Source organism: Mirounga leonina, unplaced genomic scaffold (assembly GCF_011800145.1).
Source record: "Mirounga leonina isolate KUSES-001 unplaced genomic scaffold, KU_Mleo_1.0 Mir_92, whole genome shotgun sequence".
NCBI classification, from domain to species: Eukaryota; Metazoa; Chordata; class Mammalia; order Carnivora; family Phocidae; genus Mirounga; species Mirounga leonina.
Genome location: NW_023270852.1, coordinates 10,238,238 through 10,257,419, shown reverse-complemented (window position 1 = coordinate 10,257,419; position 19,182 = coordinate 10,238,238). Strand labels below are relative to the sequence as shown.

The following is a 19,182-nucleotide window of genomic DNA, read 5'->3' as shown; positions in this document are numbered from 1 at the left end:
TCCAGCGGGGGCTCTGCAGCAATGCCCAAGTCTGTGAAGATGATTTAAGGCTTATGCCAACTAAGTCAAGGCTTCGCCGCTACTGCCAGGCACTCCTTCCAGCTACTTCTGGGCCCAAGGCCTAAACTTGGGGGGGAAATGCCCACCGTGATCAGGCCAAGAGGAAGTGAGTAACCCCACCTTGAGATACTGTCTGCATGGCTTAGGCAGACAACCTAAATTGGTATCTATGGAAATCAGCCCCAGCAGCCTGTTCTCCGTCTGGTAGGAAAGCCATCTGGGGCTTCCCACCCAAGGAAGTTCATTTTTATTGCCATTTTATCCCCCTGCTTTTAGATGTCAAGAATATGAGTGTGTGACAAGTTTGGGAACTTGGAGCTTGCATCCTCAGTACCGTTGGTGCTTTGTCACAGAGGGCGTACGTACACCCGAAACCAGTGTGACATTCTGTGTCAGCCATACTTCAGAAGGGAGTGCGGGGGAGGGATAGACTATCCACCTGTGAACTCCCAGGGACGACCCCACTGGTGCTGAGTGACCTATGATTGAGCACACCCATCTCTGCTGGCCAGGCAATCCTACTCATAACTGGAGCCAGAAGTGCAGGCCCTATAAGACCACCTGCCCCAGAACTTCAGGGAGTTCATCTGTCCCTATACCTGCCTACCAGGTCCCAACCAGTGAGACAAAGAGGATCAGAGAGGTGAAGATAACCAGGACTTCCATGTGGTTCACACGGTGCCCCCTTGATCTCGGCAAAGTCCCCATGGTCTTCCACAGGTCCCTGGACAGGCCCGCCCATCCTCGCTCCAGGAATCAAGCCACATAAGGACAATGTCTTGAGCTTTCCCAGGACCTCTCATAACTAACCTATCAAGATCCATCGTTCCCCAAATCTTGTTGAGTGCCTTCTCTGCCAGTTATCATGCCAGATGCAAGGGGCGTAATGAGTAAGGTGCTACTTTCAGGTTAGAGTATGACAGCTGTAGATTTAAGTCCAGGCTCTGCTCTTCATCAGCCATATGCCCTACTCCTCTGAGCCTCAGCCTTTTGTAGAGGGAGAAGTCATAGTCCCTGCCTCCCAAATCATTGAGTGCTGGTTGTAATTATTTCTGGAACTGGCAGCCAAACCCTGGCCCACAAGAGCTCAGGATGCTAGGACCCCCATTCCACCAAGGAGAATGGGCAACAACCGTAGAATGGAGAACAAGCAGGGCTCCAGGCCTTCAGCACTGAGCTCTAAGACTGGCTCTGGAGTCTCTCACATGCTGCTTCCACGTGGGCTTAGCCCCAAGGTCCAGGTGGGCCCGAGCTTCCAGGATTACTAGCATAGCCTCACACTGTTCTCCCTGCAGCTGCTGGCTGTGTTCTGGTCAAGGGTCATTTTCTCCCAGGCTCCTTCTCAGCTGTAGGGCAGACAGCCAAAGGACTTACTATTTCTGCAGGAGATGTGGGCCTAGGGACAGGGATTTGGCAGGTGGCTAAGAGCCCCACAGATTCACCCTCTCTTGCGCTCCACTCCCGAAACTGTAAAATATCAGGACTCTTTGGGAATCTGGATCCTCTGCCTACCTGCTTGTCCATCCTTTAGTTCAGAACGAGTCCCAACCTCCTGTACCCTCACAGCCCCACCCCACAAGAAAGCAACAAAACCATCTTGGTGAACACATTTACTTAATATGGGGGGTGGGGTATTGCTGTCTCTGTCAGTGTGTACAGGGTGGTAGGGAGACAACCAGAGGGACTTCTGCCCTGGAGTAAGAGGCTGTTCTGGCCCCAGGCTGGGGGGTGTGGAGCAGACTGAGGGGGACAGGGCAGGTGTGTAAGGGGTGGAGGGTAGGGTGAAGCTCTGCACACATCCTTGGGACCACAGTCCAGGCCCACCCAGTCACCAAAGCAAGAACCGAATAAATAAAGTGCAACCGTGGGGTTGGGAGAGGGGGAGAGGGAGGGCACCGGGCGCACCCACGCCCACAGCCCACATTCAGTGCTGCCAGGTCTGGCCCACCTCCTGGCCAGACCCTCTTGTCCAATCCCCCCATGACTGTCCCTCCACGAGCCAGGCAGGGCCCCTGTGCAGCTACTGGAGGTAGCGATAAGCTTTAAAGCAGTGGTTGCCAGCATCGGCCACCACCACGTGTCCATCTGAGGTCAGTGCCAGACCCTGCGGGCCATACAGTGGCTCTGCAGACGTGTTGATGTAGGACAGGAAGGAGCCAGAGCTGTCGAATACCTGGGGAATGAGTGGACAATGGAGGGAGAGGTGAGAGCAGGCGGGTGGGAGGCATTTGCAGGGGGATGGGGAGGGGTGCATGGAGCACAGCAGGAAGCCTCACCCCCATGCCATCCCCAGGCCTCACCTGGATGCGGCTGTTGCCCCAGTCAGCCACGATAATGTTCCCGTTGGAGTCCACTGCTACTCCCGTGGGGGCGTTGAACTGCCCATTGCCCTCGCCGTGGGAGCCAAACTTGAAGAGGAACTCGCCGTCGGCACTGTACACCTGGCAGGGGAAAGGGCTGGGGGCTGGGGACCTGGCCTCAGGCAGAGGGCAGGGCCTTAGAGGAGGTGGGGTGAAGCCCCAGGGCTGAGGACCCCCAGGTCTGCAGCTCCAGCCCAGTTCTTCCCACACCTCACGGCCATGCTTCCCACTGCCTACTGACTATCTCCAGCTAGTGTCCCTCGGGCATATCAAATCCAACAGCTCAACTTCCCCATGCTCTCTTTCTCAGGGAACGGCAATACCCATTTGGCCAGGATTCATTCTCAACTCCGCCTTCTCCTCTGCTTGACAACCAGGGAATTCACACAACGGGCTGATTCTATCTCAGATCTGCACCCTAGTGTATGTATTGCTACTAGGGTGGTCCTCAACATTTCTCATCTAGATTACTACAAAAGACTGATCTTCCTGACACTTGTCTCGCCCCAGCCAGAGTGATCTTTCTAAGACCCGGGACTGCATTGCCCTGTGGCCTGCAAGCCCTCAGTGACTCCCCACAGCTCTTGGGAACAGAGCACACGGGACTCGCCGGCACCTGAACCACTCCCCTCTTCAAACTCAGTCTGAACTACTTGTGGTGTTTTGAGCACACTGAAGGGTTCCTGCCTCCAGTTCTTGGCTCCTCCTGTCCCCTTTGCCTCAAATCCTCTCCTCCTTCTCTCCCTCCTGGTGAATTCCCCTGCTGCTTTAGGTGGTTCTCTGTCTCACCTGAATCAAATGCTTCTGCTATGCCCTCACACAGTTCCTTGCACTTCCCTACCACATAACTGTAACATAATAATACACTGTAATATGCGGCTTTACCCCTTCCCTACTAGACCATTACCAAGAAGACAGAGCGTATTTGCCTTGTTCATCACTGTATCCCCAGCTTCTAGCATAGTGCCCGGGACAAAGTCGCCATGCCATAAATGCTTATTGTTCAAAGAAATGATCTCAAGGTGGTGGGGGCGGTGGGGAGGTGAGGGAGAGAGGGGTCTTGTGAAAGAGGAAAGGATGTTGGGACAGCGGTCATAGAGGGAGGGAGGACACTGACCTTCACTGAATGGTTATGGAAATCCGTCACTACAATCTCATTCTTGTTGTTCACAGCCACAAAATGGGGCCCTGAAAATACAAAGTGGTTTCTAGGGCAGTGAGCTGGGATACTGAGTGGGATGAATTAAGGGTATCTGGGATGACAAAGCTGGGCTGCTGGAAAAGGGCGGTGCCTCAGAGGCTGACAGGTGCCTTGGGATGATGGTACTAGGGTACAGTCAAGGGAGGGGGCTCTTCTAAGGCCAAGATATAGGAGGAGGGGTGGTTAAATCTGGGGTAACCAGGGTAGTTCTCTGGGGCTGGGGTATCAGAATTGTTCCACAATACCTGCAAAGTGGCGATCAGTGGCCCCACGGCCCCCAAAACGGCCAACCAGCTTGCCATTGGGCTGGAAGGTAAAGACGCAGCAAGACTTGTTGTCGACCACAATGATATGTCCATTCCGGTCTACGGCCACTCCTTTGGGGCCCATGAGACGGCCAGCTCCAATCTTGGTCTGGAGGAAGGGGATACCATTTGGGGCTTTATCCTGCCTTGTGGGGAGAGTAGTGCCAGCCCGACACTAAAGGAAAACCTTGGGCTGGGGATGGACCATTCCAGGCCCTGACTACCAGGAGGCACTAGAATGGTCACCTCAGCCGGCCATCAGAAGTGCAGAACACCGTGACAGTAGGCCTCTTACCTTGAATTTGCCCTCAGGGGAGAAGATGCTGACCCAACGGTTGTCATAGTCCGCCACAATAATGTCTCCATTGGTGTCCACTGCCACACCTGTGGGGCGCTGCAGCTGCCCGGGTGAGCGCCCTCGGACCCCAAAGCGGAATTTGAACTGGCCTTCATTGGAGAAAACCTGGAGCAGAGGAGCAAGGGAAGGAGCGGGGAGGAGGGGAGAGACTGTGGGCACAGAGGGAAGGGAGCGAGATCCTGAGGGAGGAGACCCCCCATTCATTCAGCCATTCAACCAGCACTTACTCACACCATGCTGGGGGGTACACAGAAGAATCAGACACAGCTGCAGACCTGAGGTGACACGCAGCACAGGTATGAATGAGAGAGACTGTAGGAATATGGGGGGGGGGGGATGGTCAGGAAAGGCTTTGAGAGAGAGCTATCTGAGTTAACAGCCTAATAAGGATGCCAAGAGACAAACCACATTGGCCAGTAAAGGACGAGGAAAGGCATTTAAGCAGAGTGAACAGTATGTAAAAGGCACAGGGTCCAGTATGGGCATTGCTCGCCCAGGGGAGCTGGATTGCGGGGAGCACTCCCATGAACAGCAGAAAGAGTAGGGTTTTATCCTGGGTGTAATGAGGATTCACTGAAAATTTCTGGGCAGGGGAGTGACAAGATGAGATTTGCTTTTGTGGTATAACAAGAAATATACTTGGTCTTTGTCCCCAGTGCCTGGTGCAGAGCTCCTCAAAACCTTGGAATTTCCTGATTAATAGGAGTGTCTTTGTCATTCACAAGGAGCCCCTTTTGAGCTTATGCTGATGAGGTGACTTACGATGGGGCTGGAACCTAGAAAGACCAAATCATTAAAGGGCTGAAACTTTCAGCCCTACCCACCAACCTCTGGGCAGAAGAGGCGAAGGTACAGATTTGATGTGCTCCCAAGTTGGTGCTGGGAGGGTGGTGTGCCCCAGTTCTACAGGGAGCAAAGTTCCCACACTAGAAACTCTTCTAGACCTTGCCCTATGTACTTTTCCATCTGGCTGTTCATCTGTATCCTTTACAGTAAACTGGTAGACCTAATTAAATGTTCCTCTGAATTCTATGAGCGACTGTAGCAAATTCATCGAACCTGAAGAGGGGGTTGTATGACCCTCCAATTTATAGCTGGTCAGTCAGAAGCATAAGTAACAACCTGGACGTGTGACTGGCATCTGACATGGGGACAGTCTTATGGGAAGTGATGCTATCTCTAGGTAAATAGTGTCAAAATTCAGTTACATTTGCAGGACACCTGGTCAGGGTCCACTGAGAGTTGCTTGCTGGTGTTGGAAAAAACACATGGGAGCTTTGAAGAAAGAGTACTCTGGCTGCAGGCAGGAGTCCAAAGTGGGCGCTTGCTGGGCAGTCAGGGGTGCTACACTAGTCCAGGGGAGGAGGGATGATGGCTTGTTCCAGGGTACTTGCTGGAGCAAAGATGGACTCAGGACACATGGGAGGAAGACAGTAAGACTTGGTAGTGACAAGAAAGGGTGGGGTGTTGAACAAGGATGAGGATGTCCAGGCTAAGAGGCTGGCAAAGTAACCTTCCTCCTGGACAGGTTTTTCCCCTCTCCTACCTCCTCCCTTAGCCACCCAACATGCTCAGGTCTCCCCATCCTAAAAACACCTCCTTTAATGCTCTTTCCCTTTACAGCCAAGCCAGGACCAGCCTCGGGGAACTCAAGTTCTGGGTCTTGGCCTTGCTCTTCCATCCAGACATGCTCCTTCCTTAGTGGACTAGGCCCCCTGCTCCTGCCCCATCCCCATCTCTTGGGCCTGCAGGGCTGTTTGAACTGGTCCCACCAGCAGACATCAATCCCTCCTGATGTGGACTTCCAGCATGTCCTCAGCTGGGTGGCCAACCCAGCGGCTGGGGTCTGCCCTGGTCCCCTGTGGCAGGCCAGCACAAGCCAGCATGAGAGGGAGGCACCCTGAGCAGAAGAGCTGATGTCACAGTGACTAAAAGTTCCTGCCAGATCAGCAGTGAGGCTGTGTGGCTGCCCCCCACCCACCCACCCACCCACCCACCCCCAGTCTGAGCAGCTCAGTTTCCAGCTCAACACTGAGGCTTTAGGGCGGGGGGTGTCTCGCTCTTCCCTTCCTATCCTATCCCACCTCCGACAGCTGGTAACTCCATTCATCTTGTGAATCTCAGAAAATTCCAGGTCACTTTTTCAGAGAAGGTCTTCAGGACCAACTCCAGCCCCTGAATCAATACACACACATAAAGGCAGGCCTCCATGACCTATGCTTTACAGTTCTCCCGCTAACAACGGTCACTCCTGTAACTAACTGCTGCACACCCTCATCTCCCAAGAAGGTAAGCGTCAGGTGGCACAGGGACTGCCTGCCTGGTTTGCCCCTGCATTCGCACTGCTGGCACAGCAATGGGCACACGGCAGGCAGTCAACAAATGCGTGAATTCCTCCGCTCAAGCTCACACAGAACTGGTCACCTCCACTCAGCTGCCGCACAGCCGTCGCATGCTCAACATATGCAGAAGGGAAATCATCAACTGATACCCAGGCCTGCTCCTGAACAGCAGCACCAGCGGCCCAGTGCCCCAAGTCCTGCCATTCTTGATCCCGCCTTCTCCCTTGACCTCTGAAGGCTCAGCAAAACCTGCCATCTTTGCTTTCTTAACATCTCCAGAATCTGCTGGTGCCTTTGTTTGGTCCTTGACACCTCTCTCCTTTACCATGGGAGCACTAAGTAACTTCAGGATCTGAGTCCAGTTGGGGGTGGGGGGAGCAGAGAGACTAAAAAAAATAACACAATAAACCAGTGACTCTGATAAAGAATGAAGAGTGTTATAGCAAAGGCTGAGGGAACTCAGAGAAGAATGTGATTAATATTCTGCCTGAAGGAAATGAGGAAGTCTTCACAGAAGAGCTGATAAAACTTCTGGACTAAGACTATTACACAAGGATATAATATATACAAATCAAATTCTTCATTCAAAATCACAAAATGTTTTTCTCTTCTGTCAGCTGATGCTGATTCGGCACAACAAAGGGATTTGCCTCAGCTATCATCATAGACAGTCCAAAGGAGGAGAAGTTCACAAGGTCAGCAAACCTCATGAACGGGGTGGGGAGGCAACATCGATCTGGGAGCCTGGCCCATATCAAACTGGAGGACCCCAAAATAAGGGAAGCAGGAACTCAGCTCTGGAATCCAAGAGCCCAGCTCCTAGCAGTTATGAAATTAGGATGCAGGTGGAGTAGGAGCAAGAAGGAGGGCTGCTGTAGGAGCAGCAGGTATCTGGAGAGGACAGGGGGCTGCCCCAGGCCCTCCCTCTCAATTCCCCAGTCCCTCATCAGGGAGACAAAGCAGCAAACATCTTTATGTGCATGTGAGCACCCATGTGTGTGCACACCGGGGACAGGTTCCCAAATCTCAGCCTTTGGGCCAGAAGGCATCCCTGGCATAAGAAGGAGAAAAAGAGTTGGAAGGTGGAGGGTGGGACTGAGGAGGGCCTCGGCGCCACCCTCTCCCACCTGATCCCTCCCTCACTGTCCAGGCTGGACCCAAATGCTTCCACGTGCTGCCCCACGCCTCTCCATTCCTCTGCCCTTTGGAATAGGCTAGGAGTAAAAGCAGGCTGGACAGGACCAGGAATATGGCCATGGAAGAGTTCCTGGCACCTTCAGCCTGCTAACATGGAAAGCAAGGGGTGGGGGCAGCTGACGTTGAGGGGACAGACCTGTGGCAGGGGTACTCAGGTAGGGTCAGAAAGAACTTTATAGGTGTTGTGAAGTGAGGATCTTCAAGAAAAGTTTTGCAACCTGATAAAATGTTTCCAAGAATTGAAGTGCATGGTAGTTAGAAACAATCCTGCACAGGATAAAATCAAAATTCCACAGCATCCTCTCCAAAACTGTTTACAATGTGCCCTCCGCTACTCGGCTCCTAATAGTAATCTACCTCCAGCTGGCTGGGATCCTTCCAGTTCCCTGAACAACCCCCTCCAGCACTTTCCTACCTCTTGGCTTTTGTTTACATTTCTCCACCTGGACAATGATATTTTTAACAATACCTAACATTAGAAGGTTCACCAGGTGTCAGGCACAGTGCATTATGTCATTTTAATGCTCCCAGCAACTCCATGAGGTATTCTTTTCCTAATTTTACATGAGTTAACTAAAGCTCAGAGAGTCACATGACTTGTCAGTAAGTGGCAGAGCTAGGATTCAAGCCCGGGTGTCTGGTTTCAGAGCCTGAGCTTTTAACTGCGATACTTTTTAACTGCTGGTGCCTGTCACTAGTCTCTGGGCTCGCTACAAGAAAAACAGAAAGAAAAGCATGCTTCCTGGATTTAAGGAGCTCAAAGTGCAGTGAGGCCACGTCCGTTTGTGTTCTGTGGCAGACGCTTCCATCAGGTGTGTGAGAGGGGTGCCTGGGTGACTCAGTCCTTGGGCGTCTGCCTTCGGCTGGGGTCATGATCCCGGGGTCCTGGGATTGGCCCCGCATCGGGCTCCCTGCTTGGCGGGAAGCCTGCTTCTCCCTCTCCCACTCCCCCTGCTTGTGTTCCCTCTCTCGCTGTCTCTCTCTCTCTGTCAAGTAAGTAAATAAAATCTTTAAAAAAAATCAGGTGTGTGAGGGACGGGGAGCACCAGGGCAGGACCACCTGTGAGGTTGCACTATAGTTTAGCCTCTGGAAGACACCTCTTTTCCCAAGTTACCCCCATTTGACTGTCTTAGCCAGCCAGATGTTGGCAGAGACCAGCACCAACAAGAAACTGAGAGCCAGCTACTCTGGAGCCAGGCTGGTATGATGAAAGAAAGCAGGGGAGCCTGCATCCTAACCACGTGGGGACAGGGGAGAAAGGAAGCCAGTCAGGTGGAGGCTCAGAGAGAGAAAGGTATGAAGAATGAACCAGATCTTTGGGGTCCAGGAGCTCGTGTGGCCTGAGGCCCAGCCTGGGAGGTAGAGGCTGCGAGCACAGTAAAACCCCGGTGCCTAACTGTGAAGGTGCAGGATGGTGTCGTGGCCAGTGGGAGTGGATGGCAAGCAGGTGGATGAGGGATGGTGCTATGATTCATTGCTCTTTAAGGACCGGTACTATCTTCAAGGACTGGTTCATCTCTCAAGAGGTGATCTGTACACTCTTGTTCTTTCAGGAGGCTCTAGTTTGAGGACCTTTACTGGCGTCACGGGAGAGCAGGAAAGGCGCTTACCTGGATACATTGGTTGTTACTGTCTGCTACCACTATGCGGCCGCTGCAAGCTGCCGACACTCCCTGTAAATTGGTGAATTCGCCCTTCTCCCTTCCCCGGCTGCCTGTGGGGAAGGCAGGGAAGGAAAACAAAACAATTCGCCGAGGTCCTTTAGAGTCGCCCTCCCGATCCGCCCTGCCCCCGGCCTGAGCCCGCCCCCCTCTGGCTCCGCCCGCAGCCCTCTGTACCGACTCGGAAGACAAGCTCGTCCTCAATGGGGTTGTCCTTCCGTTTGCCGCCCGTGCTGTACATGGAGCTGGGCCTACGCACTGCCTTCTGGCGCACGTGGCTGCCCGGGCCGCCGGGGGACTTGACGCGGCGCTTGACGTCGTCCGGGGAAGGTGGCAGGTCCCCAGGACGCAGGGCTCGCACGCGGAAGGGGCTGCCGCGCACCGGCTGTCCGTAGAGCAGCACTGAGAGGAGCAGCTCGCCTTCCGTGCGCGCCGTGTACACTAGCTCGTACGTGCCGTTCTTGTGGTCCACCACTGGCACGGGAAGGCGCGTGCCGTCGGGGCCGGTGATCTCGGCGCGCAGCTCGGCGCTGCCCGTGCGCACCAGCCTCCCATCCTTGTCTTTGGTGGTGACGGTGAGCGAGGCTGGCTGGCCCACAAGCGCTTGGCGCAGGCCCTCACCTGTGGCCACGGTCTCGTGTGCGGTGGCGCTCGTGGTGAGCAGCGCGCCGAGATTGAGCACCGACCGCCGCAGCCCGTCGACCTCGAGGACCAGTTCCAGCTGCGCGTTCTCGTGGGGCCGCTCCGGGAAGGCCTGAGCCGCCAACGCAGCCAGCCGCTCCCGCATGTGCTTGCGCACTAGCAACACCTCCGGGGCAGAGCCCAGGCGCAGCGCCTGCTCCGCGAAGCTGCAGCTGCTGCCGATGTGTTCCTGACCCTGGCGCAGTGTGTCTAACTGGGTCTGCAACACCTGAGGAGGAGGTGGGGGAGGTTTGGGGGCGCACACTGGCACGGAAAGGGTCTCTGTGATTGCTTAGGACCTTACGGTACCATAGCATGAAAGAAATGCGAGAGGGTGAGTATGGACAAGGGACACAGATACCGCGGTACCTATGGGGCCAGGTCGGGAGGCAGAAAGTATAGTCTGGGGAAGGGGTGCCCAGGTATGGGAAAGCAGGAAAAGCATGGTGGCGATAAGGCCATCCCACAATGCACGGTGGTAGGCAAGGGTGAACAGACGCACCTTCTGCTTGGCCCCACAAATGGCCTCCAGGTCGCTGACCAGAGCCTGCTTGCGCTGCTGCAGCGCTTGCTCCAGGTCCTCGAAGGCCGCGCTGATCTGGGCCAGGGCCTCGGCTTTGCGCTCCTGCAGCTGCTGGCTGATGCCGCCCACTAAGGCGATAGCTGCGGACAGCTGTGGCAGGCTGGGGGGCGGAGGGGGGACATCGCATACTGGGGTTGCCTGAGGATGCCTTCACCAAACCACTCCTTCTCAGGGGGGAATCTACTGTGCCCCTAGGAGGTCCCCTACCTGAGACCTCCCTGCCCTCCCGAAGAATTTTATTTCTAGCCTCCCCAGGGCCCCTCCCCTGTCCGTCCCTCTCCCTGACGGCCCCACCAGCCCAGGTTCCCACCGGGCTCCTACCGGCCGCGCACCGCCTCCAGCTGGCGCTGCAGGGCCGCCTTGTGCTGCTCCACCACGTCCCGCAGCAGCACGGTGCCGTGCTCCCCGTGCTCCCCCGCGCGGCACTCGCCGCACATGGCCGTCTCGCAGGCCTCACAGTAAAACTCCATCGTCTGGCGGCATAAGCGCTCCAGTCAAGCAATGACTAGGCACCGAACTTCTTCGTCTCCTCCCCTCCCGCTCTGCCCTCCTGGCCCCTCACCTTCCAGGTGTGCCCCTACCTGGCCCACTTATCCAGAGAAACACCCTCTTACCCGCAGCCACTTGGCCCCTCCCCCAACCGCTCCTCGCCCTCCACCCCAAGTCCTGGCCTCACTGGGCCTGCTTGGGCCCACCTTGCCTTCATGGTTGGGGCAGGAGAGGGGGCGGCCAGCCACTGCGCTGAGGGGGTGGGGGTCCTCGGGGTCGTGGGCCCCATCCGGTGCCTGCTGCATCGCCTCCATGAGGCTGCTGATGAAGAAGTTGTTCTGCAGCGCTGAGACGCCCTGCTCCGGGAGGATGGACGTCTGCCGACACACCGGACATGACAGCGTCAGGCTCTGGGCAGGGATGTAGTTCTGGAGGCATCTGGCCAGGGAGGAGGGGGAGTCAAAGGAAGGAGGGGTGGGCAAAATCAGTGCACCCCTCCTCACGACTTGCAGGGATGCCAGTTCTTCTCACAGATGTACACTTCATTCTGAAATCTCTCTGGTTGGCACACACGTCTTGTCCTGCCAACAGGTGTAAAAGGCCTCACCTTTCACAACTGAGTAAAACACATCCCTGATCCCTCTCAGAAGAGCAGACGGATCTGCATTCCTCACACTGTGTACAAACACAGACTCACCTTTCACAGGTGTTTACAAACCGTTCTCATAGAAAATTGTGCATCTAGCCCCTCCCTCCATTAACTCATTAAACATTTACCGGCTGCCTATTCTTGCCAAATCTGTGCCAAGCTCTGGCAATAAACAGATAAACCACAATGCCCATCTCTAAAGTATTTCCAAGTCAACAGAGAAAAAAAGTCACAGAAAGAGTTTATAGAAGTAAAATAATATAATGATAAGGGCATGGGTCTGGAGTTAGGCTGCTGGGTTCAATTCTGAGATCAGTCATCGATGTGACCCCTGATAAGTTACATAACTTTTATGAGCCAAGGATCCTTCCTTTGTAAAATGGAGACAGCACAGACTTCGCAGGGTGTTGGAGGGAGGGTTAAATGTGAAGTGCTCACATGCCAACTCACAGCACTATATATTGTAGGGTATTAGTATTATTTATTAAAAACAAGGAATACTTTTCATGCAATGATAAGGAAATGTGTAGAAAGGGCATCTGGCCCCCCGGGGAGGGGTGCGCGGGTGGTGGAGAGAAAAGCCAGAAAAGGCTTCAGAGGATGTAAGCTAAATCTTCCTGGATAAATCATTGTTAGCCTAACCAAAGAAAAGTGCAGGGAGAAGAGGAAGGGTGTTCCAGACACAGCATCGTGTAAGTAGGAAGCAGTCTGAGGTGGCTGGAGATCAAGTCCAAGGAAAGAAAGGGTAAAAGAAGTCTGGAGAGAGAGACAGGGGCCAGTCATGGAAGGTCACATGGGCCACACTAGAAGTTTAGAAATTATCCCAGGAGCACCTGGGTGGTTCAGTCAGTTAAGCATCTGCCTTCAGCTCAGGTCATGATCCCAGCGTCTGGGATACTGGGATCGAGCCCTGCTTTGGGCTCCTCTTTGGGCCCTCTCCCTCTGCCTCTGCCCCTTCCCCCACTCATGCACGTGCTCTCTCTAATAAATAAAATCTTTTAAAAAAAGAAAAGAAAAGAAAAAGAAATTATCCCAATAGCAAGAGGGAACACCAGGAGCATGGTACAGCCAGGTTTACATTTTATCCTCTTCATTGCCTCTGTGTGAAGGATGAATTTGAACGTGATGAGGTGGCAGACAGCATCATCATCATCGTCATCCAGTCACTGTTTATTAAGTACTATGCGCCAGGCGCTGTGCTTTGCACTTTATGTTTATGTTAATGGACTCAAAAAGGGAAAGTCATCCAAGGTAACAAAGCCAGCGAGCACTGGAGCCTGGATTCAAATCCAAGGCAAAACATGAGCTTAGCCAAGATACTCTTGCAATAGTCTTGTAAGAGATCTTGCAGTAGATGAGAAAAACCCGGAATTAGGCAGTAGCAGTGTAGACTATGAGCTGGAACAAATTTGAGAAGTATTTAAGAAGTACAGCAGTGGGAGGTGTTAGGTCTGAGTGGATATGGGGAGTGAGAGATGAGTCTTGGTTGACTCCCAGATTCCTAGCTTAGATGACTGAGTGGATGGTGGTGACAGTCACTAGGATGAGAAACACAGAAAGAGGAGTGGTTTATGAAGGCGTTCAGCTTTGATCTGGCTGAGTTTACTGGAACAGTCGGACATCCAGGTAGTGGGGCACAGGAGACAGCTGGGGAAAAGGCAGAGAGAGATGGGATGCCGTCGACATCGAGGTAGCCTCTATAGCCATGGGAGAGGATGAGATGAGCCCAAAAGGTATATTCAGTGACAAGAGCAGAACAGCAAATACTGAATGAGAACAAAGAGGAACCAGCGGAGGGGTAGGAGGAGAGACACTGACAAGGCAGTGAAGTGGGTAGTGCACTTCCAGAAGGAGGGAAGGAGCAGTGATCAGTGTCAAAAGTGGCTGAGGAGTCAGGGGCGGTAAGGCCTGAAAAAGGCCCCCTGAATTTGGCCAGTGTGAGAGTGCTTTCATCTATAAGGAAAATGAGGGGAGGGGGGAGTGCCAGGGAAAGGAAATATGGGGAGGGTGGGAGTTTGAGAAAGAAGGTGCTTGAGGGACTGCATGGCAGCTAGCTGGGGGACAAAGGGACAAAGAAGAGTTCTTATCTGTTTGTAATGGGAGCCTTGAGCATATTTATGAGTTGCAGAGCCAGGAGAGAAGGAGATGTAGAAGAGACAAGACAAAGCATGGACAGGTCTCTGGGAGGGGGTAATGGCTCTGGGTGGCCTGAGCAGGAGGAGTGGACCCCATTCTCTGAGTGGGGGAAAGGGGAAAGAGAGAGTGCAGGGGTGAAGTTAGAGGATGCCTCACTTGCCTCAGGCAAGATCAGCTGCTGAGAGTGAAGGAGGGGTTCAGGAGACTGGTGAGGGCTGGGATTAGTCACTGAAGGGAGGAGGAGAGGAAGCTTTCTAGAAACACAGCCCCAGGCTGTGTTTGGAGACCATGAATCTGTGGAGGGAAGATCTGCATGGTGCACACTTTCCCATGTCCCCAGTCTCTTCTCTTAATGTTCTCTATACCTCTGGATCTGCATTAATTAATTTTTATTTATTTAATAAACACTATGTGCCAGGCACAATTCTAAGTGCTTCACAAATATTAACTTGTGACCTAGTTTTCCCAGCAGTTGTCTCAAGTAGAGAGTGGTTTTGTCTCATACTCCACATTCCTTAGGGCCAGAAGGTGGGGTTGAGTCCTCCCCACCCGCCCTACAGCTGGAACATTTCTATTCTCCAGCTCCTTGGAAGTTCATGCCTTCTGTCGATACCACCCTCCTGTGATTATCTCCACTTGCTATCATGGCTGCTTCCCCAATGGCTAAGTCTTTCTTCCAGCTCACTCTCTCCTGTTCCTGCTGCCCCCCTCCCCCCATATACACACACTCCTGCCATCACTCTCAGGGGCTCTGACATCCACGAGGTGACCCATCCAGCATCAGGATCTCAATTCCTTGACCTCCTCACACCCAGTGATCTCTTCCTCCATTTCACCTCTGCTGTCCCCTCTCATGCTCCCCCTACTTCCCATTTCTCATCGCCAGTCACTGCATCAACCCTGAAATCTGAATTTCAGCCATTAAAATCTGTCCCCTGCAGCTCTCTGCCCAGCTCACTGAATCTGGGGTTTCCCCTTCAAAATTTCTGTGAACTCATCAAGACCTCATTCCTATGTGTTGAGCATACCTGGCTTACACTACCTTCCTAACTGGTTACCTCTTTCCATTCTTGCTCCTCTGTAATCCATTCTCCACACAACAGGCAGAGGGAGCTTTAAAACCTAATTTATGTCATGTTAATTCCCAGCCTAAAACAAAAACAAAAACAAAAAACCTCCTCCAATGGTTTCCCATTGCATTTAGAATAAAATCTAAACACTTTCCTAAAACCACCAAGTTCCTCCATGAACTGTCCTGGTGCTTTTGGACCTCACTTCATTCTCCTCATTCAGCCACACTCACCTTTTTTGATCTCCGAACATGCCCAGTCTACAGCTTTCTGAAGGCCTTGGCATGGGTTCTTCTCATTGCCTGGAACAATCTGCAAGTCTGCCTCCTCATCCTCAGGCCTCAGGTCAAATGTCACCTCCTCAGGGAAGCCTTCCCTGATGACTCTATGCAGAATAGCCCCTGACTCAACCACCCCCATTCAATCCTTGTTTATTTCCTACAAAGCACTTTAGCACAGGCTGCGACTGTTCGATTATTTGCTTGCTTACTGTCAGTCACCCCCTACTAGAGCATAAGCTCTTGGAGAGCAAGGACCAAGGGATAAATGAATGAGTAGCAGTGAACAGTGAAGGCCCTGCAGTCAAACCTGGATTCAGACCTCAGACCTCAGCTTACTGTGGAGCCTCAGAAACAGTTCTTAATTACTCGGTGACTCTGAGCCCTAGTTCACTCCCCTCTAAAATGGGGATAATACAGTATCTATTGTGAGGATTAAGTAATTCAACACACGTATATCACGTAGCCAGTCCCTTGGCAAATAGTAAGCAATCGATACATTGTAGCTACTAGTATCATAATTTCTCGGGCACTGATTTTCTCCAGGACTGCTCAGTGATCTGGGCGGAGGAGGAGGTGCAGAGATGTCCAATTACAGTTGTGATCCAGGGTTGAGCATCTGCTGCACGGGTTCAGAAAAGAACCAAGCCCTGAGGGAATTAATTGTGGCACCCAGTCAGATGTTCAGCCATTGGGGCTGGCATGGGTAGGAAAGGATGGAGCTGGAGGCTGGACATCTATACCTAGTCAAAGCTGGTAGAGTGGGAATGGAGTGATGGGAGCCAGGAATGGGATACCCAAGTTTATGACCACAGAAGTGATATTGGGTGATGGGTGATGGCAAGATCCAGGCATCTGGAGGTGGTATGGAGGACGTTTCCGGAGAAACAGTCGAGAACCAGAGGCCTAAGTGAGTAGTGAAGTCACCCAGGTTGATGAAAGAGCTTGCAATAGGCCAGAAGGCTGAGACTGTTTCCAGTTGATGACAGGGTGAGAGCAGCAGAGCTGACCTCTTAAAGAGCGATGGGATTGGAAAGGAAGCGTGTCCCCATGGCAGACGCAGCTTTCTGTGAAGGCGGAAGGCAGCGGGAAGGCTTGGGTGGACACAATGGTGAGAGGACCCAGGGACCAAAGGCTTCCTGGGGCCCTCCGGGTAAAGGCAACAGTCTCTAACAGGTCTACAAAGCCCCCTGTGGTGTGGGCCCCACCTGTCTCTCTAGCTTCACCCCCACCTCTGCTCCCGCCTCACCAGGCTTCCTCCAGGCCCCCTTACCTGACACATTCCCTCAGGCCACATGCCTTTCCCCATGTTCTTCCTTCTGCCTAGAATGCTCCTACCACTCCCTTCGCTAGTTAACTCACTAACTTCACTTAGTGCATCCTCCGGGTCGCCCCTCTGGGAAGCCATTCCCTCTCCAAACTGTTAACAGATCCTAGCTAAACTCTTGTCGCTTAGCACTTTATTTGCAGCCTTATGAAGGGGGTAATATTTTTCTGTAGTCTGGCTATATGATCATTTGATTACTATCTTTCTCCTTTAACTACACTGAAAGCTCTTTAAGAGCAAGTATTAGATCTGTCTGCTTATCATACCCCATGCCTGGGATAGTCTGGCACATAGTAGATGCTCAATAAATGAGTATTTGCTGAATGAATAAATAATGGATAAAAGCCTAAAGGCTGGAAGTGGTTGCCTTTCACTCAGTGCCTCAGGACAACCATGAAGACAAGCAGGGAAGGACAGACCTTCAACCATCCTCCCACTGGTGACAAATTCTTCTGGTGCCACCACTCGTGGAGAGTCCCAGTTTTGTCTGATGTCTCTGGCAGTGTTGAAAGCTGCCTTGAGGTTTGGGAAGGGGCAGGGACCATGACCCAGTGTTAGCAGCCTCCGGTCCTCTCACACATTCTTGCACCGAAACCTCATCGCCTGCAGGTTGGGGTACATCTGCTGCCCTCTGTGTGTCTACATTTCCCTCCCCTCCTACAGGTTTACACATGCCACCCCCGTCTCCGGGGGGCCTGCAAGCTCCTCATCCCTCCCTGGTACACACACACCCTCACCTCTCACAAAAGGTATGCAGGCAAGGCAGAACCTTGGGGCACCGGTACCGATCCAGGCAGATGCTGCACACCAGGAACTGCTTGTCCATCGGCTGGACCTCTGGGCCAGGGCTGTCCTCCCTCTTCGCCATAGTGCCCACAGATGGTTCCCGCCACTCACACCAGCCTGTGTACAGAGAGATGGTCAGCCCCAGGGAAGCCCACACTCCCTCTCCCTACCTGAGCCCCACCAATCAAATCCCCTGCAGAGAACTAACCCCATTTCTTCCCTGCCAGAGGCAGGACGGGCAGTGACCGGGGCGGGAACAGGGTGAAGTTAGGTGGGCTGAGAGACCTCTGAGCATGGTGCTCTGGTTAACCACAGACTTAGGGTTAGACTGGGTTTCAAGCCCAGCTCAGCCTCTTACCAGGTATGTGACCTCAGACAATTCATATGACCTCTCTGAGCCTCGGTTTCCTAATTTGCAATTATGGGAATAATCCGTACCTTGAATGGTTGTTTTAAGAATGTGAGATAGTGCATGTTCAGTGCACAGTACAGGGATGCCCACTTTCAGTGAAACACCCATCCTTCACTTCCTCTGCCTTCCCCAAATCCTCCTCCAGGCAACCCTCTTCATGGAGGGTCTCTCCTGACTACCTGCGGCTCTTCTACCTATGCTCCGATCCACCTCTCAGCACACCTGTCTGCGATCATACTCAATCAGTATCCACATCCAGTCAGTATCAGGTCTGGTGGAGCCTGCCTCCCAAATATCTTCTCCCCTTTTCTCCAAGCACACAGCTACTGCCCTCGGTTCAGGTTGCCACCAAGTCTCTCCTGTGATACAGCAGCAGCCTCCTAATTGGTATCTTTGTCTCCTCCCTTGTGCCTCTCATCCATCACCCTCACAGCTAGACTGACGCTCCTAAAACAGAGGTTCCATCTTGTCACCTACTCCCCATTAAAATCCTTCAATGGTTCTCCACTGTCCAGAGGACAAAGTCAAAACTCCTTAGCGTGGCCAACAAGGCTTAGCTTTGTCTGGCCCATACCTCCCTCTACTACCTCATGTCCCATGATTCTATGATCAGTCACATTGGTTTCTCTTCAGTTCCTGGAAAACTTCTTGTTCTCTTTTACTTCTGGGCAGTCACACATTCTGTTCTCTTTGCCTGAGATCCTCTTCCAAGTCCCCCTTTGCCTGGCTGGCTCCCACTTACCTTTCAGGTCTCCACATAAATGTCACTTTCTCCAGAAGGCCCTCCCTGATTTCCTGAAGTCTGGGTTAGGTATTCCACCTTTAGGTCCCTCCATGCCCTGTATTTCCTCCATTCTAGCCTGGATATGCTATACTGTAATTTTCTTCTCTGCTTCCTCCACTGCATGCAGAGTTCTTAAAGGCAGGCATTATATCTTTTTTTTTTTTTTTTATTCCTAACACTTAGCACAGAGCCTGACATAAGGATTGATCTATATTTATTGAATTAATTCAGTAATTCAACAAATATTTATTAAGTGCCTACTTTGCAGAGGCACTGGGGATAGAGTGATAAACAAAACAGATCTGGTCACTGTCCTTGTGGTGGGGAGTGGTGACATAAATTTTATTTTATTGTTTATTTATTTTTTTAAAGATTTAGTTATCTTAGAGAAAGCGTGTGCACCAGCAGGAGGGGCAGAGGGAGAGGGAGAGAGAGAATCCCAAGCAGACTCCATTCTGAATGAGGAGCCAGATGTGGGGCTCGATCCCACAACCATGAGATC

General features: G+C 52.6%; 1 protein-coding gene across 3 annotated transcripts in view; it reads right to left on the bottom strand.

Moving 5' to 3' along the window:
• Positions 1-1,655: 1,655 nt before the first annotated feature.
• The window catches only part of TRIM3 (tripartite motif containing 3), a 31,582-nt gene continuing 14,055 nt past the window's right edge, over positions 1,656-19,182 (bottom strand). For 2 of the 3 annotated variants that reach the window (XM_034995513.1, XM_034995511.1), the window contains exons 2-12: positions 17,436-17,601; positions 11,445-11,676; positions 11,071-11,222; positions 10,669-10,849; positions 9,663-10,395; positions 9,435-9,538; positions 4,222-4,389; positions 3,867-4,035; positions 3,538-3,608; positions 2,361-2,501; positions 1,656-2,233 (exon numbers count right to left, since the gene is read on the bottom strand). In XM_034995513.1, the coding sequence (XP_034851404.1) occupies positions 2,081-2,233; positions 2,361-2,501; positions 3,538-3,608; positions 3,867-4,035; positions 4,222-4,389; positions 9,435-9,538; positions 9,663-10,395; positions 10,669-10,849; positions 11,071-11,222; positions 11,445-11,676; positions 17,436-17,566 (2,235 nt within the window). In that variant the 5' untranslated portion in view covers positions 17,567-17,601 and the 3' untranslated portion in view covers positions 1,656-2,080. Of the gene's footprint in view, positions 2,234-2,360; positions 2,502-3,537; positions 3,609-3,866; positions 4,036-4,221; positions 4,390-9,434; positions 9,539-9,662; positions 10,396-10,668; positions 10,850-11,070; positions 11,223-11,444; positions 11,677-17,435; positions 17,602-19,182 lie in introns of those variants that run through there. The other variant, XM_034995512.1, reaches the window with a different exon arrangement.